The 9,094-nt window shown below is 35.4% G+C and overlaps 2 protein-coding genes across 2 annotated transcripts; one reads left to right on the top strand and one right to left on the bottom strand.

The window, feature by feature from the left end:
• Positions 1-385: 385 nt before the first annotated feature.
• On the bottom strand, positions 386-3,632 carry LOC116007237 (serine/threonine-protein kinase PCRK1-like). The gene is made up of 5 exons (XM_031247862.1): positions 3,441-3,632; positions 2,500-2,916; positions 1,902-2,162; positions 1,526-1,648; positions 386-1,185 (listed from the first exon to the last, which is right to left on the bottom strand). Exons 2-5 carry the CDS (start codon positions 2,884-2,886, stop codon positions 673-675), a joined length of 1,284 nt encoding a protein of 427 aa, XP_031103722.1. The 5' UTR covers positions 2,887-2,916; positions 3,441-3,632; the 3' UTR covers positions 386-672.
• A 2,667-nt stretch (positions 3,633-6,299) lies between these two features.
• Positions 6,300-6,710, top strand: LOC116006732 (auxin-responsive protein SAUR50-like). Its single transcript, XM_031247222.1, has one exon. The coding sequence runs from the start codon at positions 6,300-6,302 to the stop codon at positions 6,708-6,710; it is 411 nt and encodes a 136-aa protein (XP_031103082.1).
• Positions 6,711-9,094: the final 2,384 nt, after the last annotated feature.

Here is a 9,094-nt window from a genome sequence, read left to right as displayed (position 1 = left end):
TGGGTGTGAGGGTGTCGAACTTAGGCCACCAACAGGCTAGTCCAATACAAGATAGGCAAATCGATCATTAGGGGCACTAAGAGGATAAAAGATTGTGGGCTTGGCCTAGAAGAGGAAGACTCGATCAAGGAAAGTGAGATGTAGTATCTTAATTAGAAAGAATGAAAAGAATTTGCAGAATAAACCTACATGCTTTTCCATATATTTCATGTTTATTATTATATGAACTTTTCTAGATATCAGAGCAATGCTTAATGATAAGTTAAAATCAGATTGCAGGTCGAATCCATATGTTTCATTTCCATATCTGGAAGTAACAGAAGTGGATGCAATGGCCACTTTTGGCAGTCTTTCCAGCTTTAGATTGCAATAGATTAGACATTTATGGATAAAATCACCAACATGAATACATTTCAGACTGCCAAATTTGCCTTTCAAGATTTACTTACAATGCAGTTCATTATACAAAGAAACAACACAAATGCAGATTTGTTAACAACTTTAATTTTGTCATCTCAAACAATACTTCTTGCTTGTAGAAAGCAATGGAAAACTGAAACCCATTTACAGAGAGCAGCAAACAACAATTATGACTATGGCTAGAACACAATTCTTCATGTTATCCTAAAAGATTCTTCTGTAAGTTCTTTTTCTGTCATGTAAATGCGGCAGTCAGCAGGTTTTCAGCTGTTTTAAAGACCAAATTCGAACTAACCAGCTACCATCTCCAACTTTCATATCAGTTATCCTTCGTTTGCCTTTTCTATCAACTTCATCTTTTGTTGAAATTGGGTCCGAATGAACTATAGATGGACGAGGATCCCCCATTCCAGTTGATGCTTCTAAAACCTTGTTTACCATGTCTAGAACCTCACTCATCTTTGGTCGTGTCTTGGGGTGTCTGACCAAGCAGCGGTTTGCAACGAGAGAGAGCTTGTGGGCAGACTTTAAGATATTACCGTCAAGCCTAGGGTCTATGATCTGTCGAAACTTCTTGGAATCTGACAGATGTGGCTTTACCCATTCTAAGAGTTTCTGCTCACTCCTGGGGCGATTCCTATCCAATGGTTGTCTTCCTGTGATGAGTTCATAAAGAAAGACTCCATAGCTCCACACATCATTCTTGGATGTGAGCCGACCAGTTTGAACATATTCAGGAGAAGCATATCCCATAGTACCAACTACCTGATAAAAAAAAGAGGATGTTATGCTCAAACAACTGCATGTTAGGATAAAGAGGAATATTTCCTTAAGCGTCTGAAGATTTTGAGGGAATTTTCATGAGCTAAGTTGCAAGAGACATCGAATAAAAGTCATTTATGTTCTAAAGCAAACCTAGTTTCCACTTTCCAAGTGCAGTTACGTTGCTAGCTTAATATGTAGGATGCAGTAGCTAGCATGATATATGCAAAAAGCTTTTCCACGGCCCCTTTCTTGGTTCCATAGCTACTGCTTAGTAGTATGTCAACCAAAAGGAGACAAATAAATACGAAGACGGTAGGCCAATTTTATTATGGAAGCTTACTGCAGTTGAGACATGAGTCAGTCCTTCTTGAGGGCCGAGCCTAGCTAACCCAAAGTCCGAGAGCTTTGCATTCCATTGCTCATCTAAGAGAATATTTGAAGATTTGAAATCTCTGAAAATAATCTACAGTTTAAAAAGAGAGAGAGAGTCAGGTCCAGGAAGGTAGCTTATTTCACCAATGACTTCATTCAGCAGAGACAGACGGGTAGCAAAGGGAGTTGGGAGATATAGACCATTAGAAGCTCATATGTTTGATGTTAATAAACAAAAACTTTATTGAACAAAGAAATAAGATATATATGAAGAAACTTACAAGTACAGCTATATATGGAAAAAAAAATAATTAATGAACATCATAAAGAAAAAGAAAGAACACCTGAAAATCCATTCCTTCATGTAGATATGCTAAGCCACAAGCAGCATCTTTAGCTATTTTCAACCTCATTGCCCAGGAGAGAGGTGTTTCTGATCTAGCTGACAAATGGTTTTCCACACTTCTGTTAGGCATATATTCATACACAAGAAGCCGCTGGATTCCCCTCTCATCATCCTCTGCACAGTACCCAACTAGTTTCACAAGATTTTCATGTTCAACCACGCCAAGGACATTCACTTCTGTGACCCATTCTCTGTGTCCCTGAATTATAAAACGGGACAGTAGATAATTATATAGACTAGATGCAGTAAAATGCCAGTTTTGCGATATGAACTAGACTGACAGTAACAATTTGAATACTAATCCAAGTTGGGAAAGATGCAGGTTAAAGTCCAATCTTCAAAACCCTTCAGAGAAACTGAAATGTAAAGCTTGCATTATGAGCTGACTGTTGAACTAGACAAATAAAAACAAATACCAAACAAACGTTTAAGTTTTATGACAAGATTTACAAGAAATCATAGCATCTCAAAGTAGTGGCAGTTGTTTTACATTATAATTAAAACACCAAGGAAAGAGATAGGTGAAAATATCTTGCCTGCAGTCCTCTTCTACTAAGTTGTTTTACAGCCACATCAACTCTACTAGCTGGATCTTCAGAATTCTTGATTGTTGCCTTATACACTGACCCAAATCCTCCCTCCCCAATCTTGGTTGAACGGTTAAAATTTTTCGTTGCTGATTTCAATTCTGAGAATGAAAAATCCCTTAGATTGGATGGCCTCTCACTCATACTTGGAAATTGAGTCCTTCCCCTGGACTCTGTACTAGTATCTGACGCATTTTGAGAGCTAGATTCAAGATTAGACTGCCTCACATCATGATCAGAAAAGCCAGAACAGGATGAGAGGACAGGAGTTGACTTCACTATCTTTGGTTCTTCATCCTTTTCATCATTGTGGAATAGAAAACACCTCATGGTCATCAACAAGCCAGGGTACCGTCAATACAGATTCTGATTCAAGAATACAACTTTAGTAAAGTAAGGCATGCCATATCATTTTCACATTAGATTTCAAGCATGTCATATAACAGAAAGAACATCAATAACAGTCATGAATAGGAAATCCCAATTGAGCTTTCATAAGACAAGGAGGGATTATTATATGCATAATTAAGATAGTTAAGCAGCCAATACATGCAAATAATCTCATAAAATTATAACCTGAAAACTCTAGAGGCATATTTTCCATAAAAATCTCTGTTATAGTCAACAGTAGAGCTAAACTGAGTGAAAAATGAAGGGGTGAAACACCATCTTTACAAAGCCCTATACAAGATTCCATTTTCCTCATATAGAATTGGTTCAGGTAGTGCAAGATGTATAAGATAAACAAAAAGGGGTGAAGACACAATAATACTGACCCACAGGCTCAAAAGGAACCAAATTCAACCACATCGTAGTCTTGGGAGACCAGTAGTTCCTCAAATCTAAGAAAAATATCAACTTGGGGTCTCTCTAAACTAAGAAAAACTCACCTTTGTGCTTGTGAACTGAATGCAAGGATTGACTTCTGGCAAGCTGAACTCACCAAGTACCAAATAAAGGTTCAGTCTTTGATCATTTTTGAGAAAACTCAGAGCCCAAAGTAGCCTCCTCAGCTGCAAGTCAAGAACAAAGACTTGGTTGGCCAACAGTGAGAAAAAAGTCCACACACGGCAACAAGACAAAGTCCGCTAATCAAACAAAGGTAACCATTATACGCCAGGAAATTACGGTAGCCACGTAGATACAAAAGGTTTTTAAAAAAAATTATTCACGCATAATTAAAGCCTGAGTAATGAGAGCATTGAATCTGGGGCCAAGTGGTCTGTTACAAAAGCGTCGAGTCATTGAGAATGAGTCAATACGGTATAATTAATGGTTTCGTAACTTGAAGCCATTTACACGCTAGTCCATACTCTTTTATTTTGAATTACAAGAGAAATTCATAGTAACGTATGGTTAATAAAAAAAAATGTAAATTAAATTAATATCATATTATGAAGTATGATTCTACATGACAAATGATCACACAAAAATAAATCAACTTAAATTGTTCATAACTAATTCGTTCAAATTAAATTTGTTAATTACTCGCTCTTATTAACAATCGTCAAGAGTGTGCACGAAATAAACCTCGTATTATGACCCTAATTCACAGTGAGATAAAATAGTTTAAATTGTTTATAACTGATCAATTCAAATTAAGAAAGTCAATAGTTCATACTCTTTTATTTACGAACGCACGCTATATATAAAACTCGTCTTTTGATCTCATGTAAAAGATTACAACAAGGAAACAAATCACTTTAGGTAAAGTATGTATTTATTTTGTAATCTCATAAGGAGTATTTAATTTATATGTTACATATTATAATGTATATAATTATTAGGTACAAAATCTAGGAGAGGAAATTAATTAAAATGCGTGCATAAGAAAATATACATATTTTAATCAAACTGAATTCCTATAAAATAAGAATAGTTAATTTCTGTATAGTTCCCATCGAAAAGAAAATTCCAGTGCAGTGCAGCTAGAGTTTCCTTAATTAAGACACCGACTTGTGTGGTTGTGCTCCAAAATATCCATGCCCGTAGGTGGCACGACAGCCCCATGTGTTGCACTGCATGGGTTCCATTCGTTGACTACCAAGGATATATTGTTTACCCGGCGGTCCACTTGTTCTATTTTTTATTTTATTTTATTTTTCCTTTTTATCCACCAGCTACTCAGCTAGCACAAATAGTAGAATGATGATGAAATCAAATGAATTGAGGAATTCTGTTTTCCCAACCATCAAATTAAAGTAAAGATGCACTTGGGTACTACGTGTCTATGGAGGATGAATATATACATGATATGTTGGATAGAGGATCGCAATTATAATATGTATGTAACTTTTTATAATATGCTGATTATATCTTTCTAACATCTGGCAAGTATATGTAACAAAGAAAAATTCACTTGATGTAGATTGAGTTTAGCTAGCAATAATATAGGGCGGGGAGCTGGGAATTCTTGATTTTAATGAAACCAACACAAAAATCTTTTTTGGGTGCAGTGCAGAGATAATTAATTGAATGAGTAGCTAGCTAGGGAGTGTGATTATTTAATTTGTCCAGGCCGGCCATGCATGGATCTTTGATCTTTCTCACATACGACGACGCGATTGGATGGGAGGATTGGAGGAGTTAGGGAAATTACTATAATAATCTGATCTGGAGACAGTACAGTGCAGGAGTTATGTGCCTACATAAGGTGTCACAGTACGGACAGTACAGTACTCAACTCCTGCAATCTTCTGATCTGCATGCATTGACCCAAAAAATGGATAATCATCAATTATATTATTATCATATATTCACCAATTCACAACCAGCTGCTACCTGCTAGAAATAAATACGAAATGGCTACTTTACCAAAGTAGAAATAGAATAAATGAATTGCTTTTTAAATATAATAATTAATGTATTTTACTCCCTAAGCAAATTAATTAAATTATGAACACCTGCAGGCTGCAGCATTAAATTCGAGATTACTTTGATGATATGATGCTTGATCTAGTGCTCTGATGGATCTACTTTATTTAAGTAAAGTGCATATATAAAAGCATCCTAGGATACCAATGAGCTGAGGTAGTATCTGTCGTCATTCATGATTTTGACATATGCATGATTTGAATGGTGATATATGGAGTAGCCCGCAGAAATATTGAAGATTTAAAGCTAAGCCCCCACTTCCCACTCCTCTTCCCCGGTCCGGCTATCTCAGCTCCATCCCAATTCAAGACATGTATAATGTATGACAGCGCGCATATATGACATACATCTTTAACTGGGCAATATAATGGGCACTGCACTTTGCCCAAGATGCTAGCTAGCTTATCCCCTGGCCTGGCCTTCATCTTTCATATCTTATCTGCCTGCCTGCACCATTCTCCATATGTGGGGTGGGTGCAGTGGGTCAACCTAAGCTTTGGAATCTATCTATCATCTTTAATTTAATTAATTTTCCTCGATCTCCACTCTCTGATCCAGCTTATTAGAAGTTATAGTATATATAATTGCACTTCATGTTCGTACAACAGCATGGGAACATACATCAAGTACTGATGCAGACTAGTTAAACTTACTTAGTTTCATTATTTAATGAACATGCATGCTGTCAAACATTCACTTATCCGCCCTCCAACTCCTATATAAACCTCTCCTGCTTTCGTACAGTCAATGCCCTTTACCTCTCTGTCCCTAGCTCAATTCAAACTGTGCGTACGTGTACATCATATATATATATATATATATATATATCATATCTTCATCTGATCTGATATAAGGAAGCTAGCTAGCTAGGAATCATGAAGCAGCAAAAAATTTTCAAGGCATGCTTAAACAGATTATTGCAGAAGATTGATAGCAGAGTCAAACCTCTTGCAGGCAGTACTGATGAATGGTGCTGCAAATGTGGTTGTTGGAATTGGGCATCAGCATCAGTGCATGAAAAAGTAAGAATCCCCAAGGATGTTCCCAAGGGCCATTTTGTAGTGTATGTTGGGGAATACCAGAAAAGGTTTGTAATCAAAATTGGGTTGCTCAACCACCCACTGTTCAAGGCATTGCTTGATCGAACTCAGGAAGAACAAGTATATGATTTGGGTGCTGACTCCAAATTCTGGATACCTTGTGAGGAGGAACTCTTCATCAGTGTTGTTAGATGTGCTACCCCTACCCCTTCTAGGGATCCATACATCTCAATCTCCATCTGCTGATCTCATCCATCTCATGCATGCTACTCCCATCCCTGTCGTATTTTGTATCCAATTGTAACCAAATTCATTTTCTCATCTTAACCCCATCATCCCCACCCGTAGCTTGGTTGTACGCGATGAACTATTCTGGATTAATGGAGAAAATTTTAACCCAGTTTTGAGATAGCTAGCTAGCTAGTAATCATGATGAATAGCAACCAGTCAAATAATCAATAAAAGCAGTCAAGCAATCATGACAGAGCACAAAGAGTCAATGTATATTTCTGTTTATCCTGCACGCACGCACGATCAACATTACCATGCAAGTAAGCCTACTTTCTTTGTTACGGAACTTACGGCATCTAGTTGCGCGAATCCTAACTACCACATCTAAAGGTCGTTTAATTTGCCAGCATTTAAACCAAAAAATAAAAAATAAAAAATTAAATTCTAACTCATTTAATTTGCCCACAAAAGATCAGAGCTCCACATCTCAATATGTTTTAAAGTTTGATGGGATTATTATTATTATTTTAATAAGATATATATACCTTCCAATGGTCAAGAAGGCAATTTGCAGCAAGAGAAGTAGAAATTTGTTACTATCTGGGTGAATAATAATTATTGTATCTAAAAGTTAATAGTTTAATTGTGATTGTTATTCTCTTTTTTTTTTCCCTACATTATGTCATAAATTTTAAACTTTTTTAGACACACATGTGCGGTTGGAGTGCCCGCATTATAAAATGTAACAACAGTATCGACACTTGGTTTAAAGGTTTTTGCCAAAATATATACGAGAGATGTGAAATTAATAGTACTAATGACACTTTATTTTGTAACCTTCACACTTGTTGAATGTGATATTAGAAACAATAATTACATTTTGAGTATTACGGACTCTAATACAATTAAATATATGTTCATATGCCAATGACCTTGTGGTCTAGTGGTACCCGATTACATATCTATGTGGAAGGGGTAAGTTCAAACCTCAGTGTCGGTCAATCTTTCAGACAAGTATTATTATTCGAAAAGACTTAAATTTTATGAGTATATAAGTCTCAAACGGTAAACTTGATCCGTTTCGAGACATATTTGCTTGCTAGACAAACTAATAAGCATATGGTTTTACTAACATAGTCAATCCAGTAGAGTATTGATCAAATGATAGATACCTAGTCAAATGACAATTTTTTTTTTTTTTTTGAAAACCAAATGACAAAATTTTTAGATACAAATTAAGAAATAAATTACGCATATATATAAGAACACTCAAACCATAATCAAAAGTGATAAAATGGGTATCTCCCTCCTTTCAATTTTTTTTTAAAAAAAAAACCCATAATCAAAAGTGAATCCTACTTAAAATAGGAAAATATTACATCTCCTCCTAACTTGTATTCATCTCAAAATTTGAATGTTGACATTTTCACTGGGACTCAGAGTATAAATATAATTTATCTTGAATTGTCACAACAAAGAATAAAAATGAGGGAGTAGAAATATGAAATCTATATAGTAGAACTCCTCCCGGCCGTTTGGTTTGGAGAATGGAATTATTGTGGGAAATAATTGTAATTTGATGAGAAAAGAATAAGGTGAAATAAAGAAGTGATATAAAGACTAAAATGTTATTACGTAATACAGAGCGATTATTATAATAATAATAATAATAATAATAATAATAATAATAATAATAATAATAATTAATAATGAGCAATTTTTATTTTTTTCCATTTCCTTCCCACTCGAAATTGCAATACATATGGGGATATATGAATTACAATTTATTGAGTTAAGGGAATTGCTCCAAATTTCCAATCAAACACGGTAGTTTTTACTTTTATTGAATTACAATTCATGCCAACTAAATACCAAATTTACATAATTTAAATTTATTTTTAACTATTTTTTCGCGAGGTCTACTACATGTACTCCAATTTTGTACTTCTTCATTTTTATTCCATGACGGAATAATGAATGATGGGTTATCTTCGTCCTATGAGTTCCAAAAAAATGTCAATATCATTACTATTTTGTGTGTGTGAAAGAGTAAAAGTTGATAATAGAATTTGAGAGTGCAAGGTTTAAAAAAAGAATTTGGGAGTGAAATTAGTATTTTCCTTTTTTAAGCATGCTTTTTTTGAGCTGTAGTCGTACATTTGCAGAGACGATACCGCCTTGGTATTTCCTTCCCACCTTTCTTTCCAACACTCCAACAGTCCTCAGGCACACAGTAGCAGACTGACGATTCTGTACGACGAAAAAACTGCCATTGCATGCCCAGCCCCCTCAACGCCTTAACCCCACCCCCCACGCTCCTCCCCCTTTCCTCTCTGTTTCTGTTTTTTTTTTTTTTTTTTTTTAATTTTTTTTTTTTTTTTTTTTTTTTTTTTTTTTTT

This window comes from Ipomoea triloba, chromosome 15 (assembly GCF_003576645.1).
Source record: "Ipomoea triloba cultivar NCNSP0323 chromosome 15, ASM357664v1".
NCBI classification, from domain to species: Eukaryota; Viridiplantae; Streptophyta; class Magnoliopsida; order Solanales; family Convolvulaceae; genus Ipomoea; species Ipomoea triloba.
This window is presented reverse-complemented; position numbering and strand designations above follow the sequence as displayed.

What these genes read in the sequence shown, in the direction of transcription:
- LOC116007237 (XM_031247862.1), bottom strand. Translation starts at nt 2,886, where the DNA reads ATGACCATGAGGTGTTTTCTATTCCACAATGATGAAAAGGATGAAGAA. An exon ending in ATGAAGGAATGGATTTTCAG is followed by an intron (nt 1,649 to 1,901) that starts GTGTTCTTTCTT and finishes TTTAAACTGTAG; the next exon opens with ATTATTTTCAGAGATTTCAA. An exon ending in TGACTCATGTCTCAACTGCA is followed by an intron (nt 1,186 to 1,525) that starts GTAAGCTTCCAT and finishes TTTTTTTATCAG; the next exon opens with GTAGTTGGTACTATGGGATA.
- LOC116006732 (XM_031247222.1), top strand. Translation starts at nt 6,300, where the DNA reads ATGAAGCAGCAAAAAATTTTCAAGGCATGCTTAAACAGATTATTGCAG.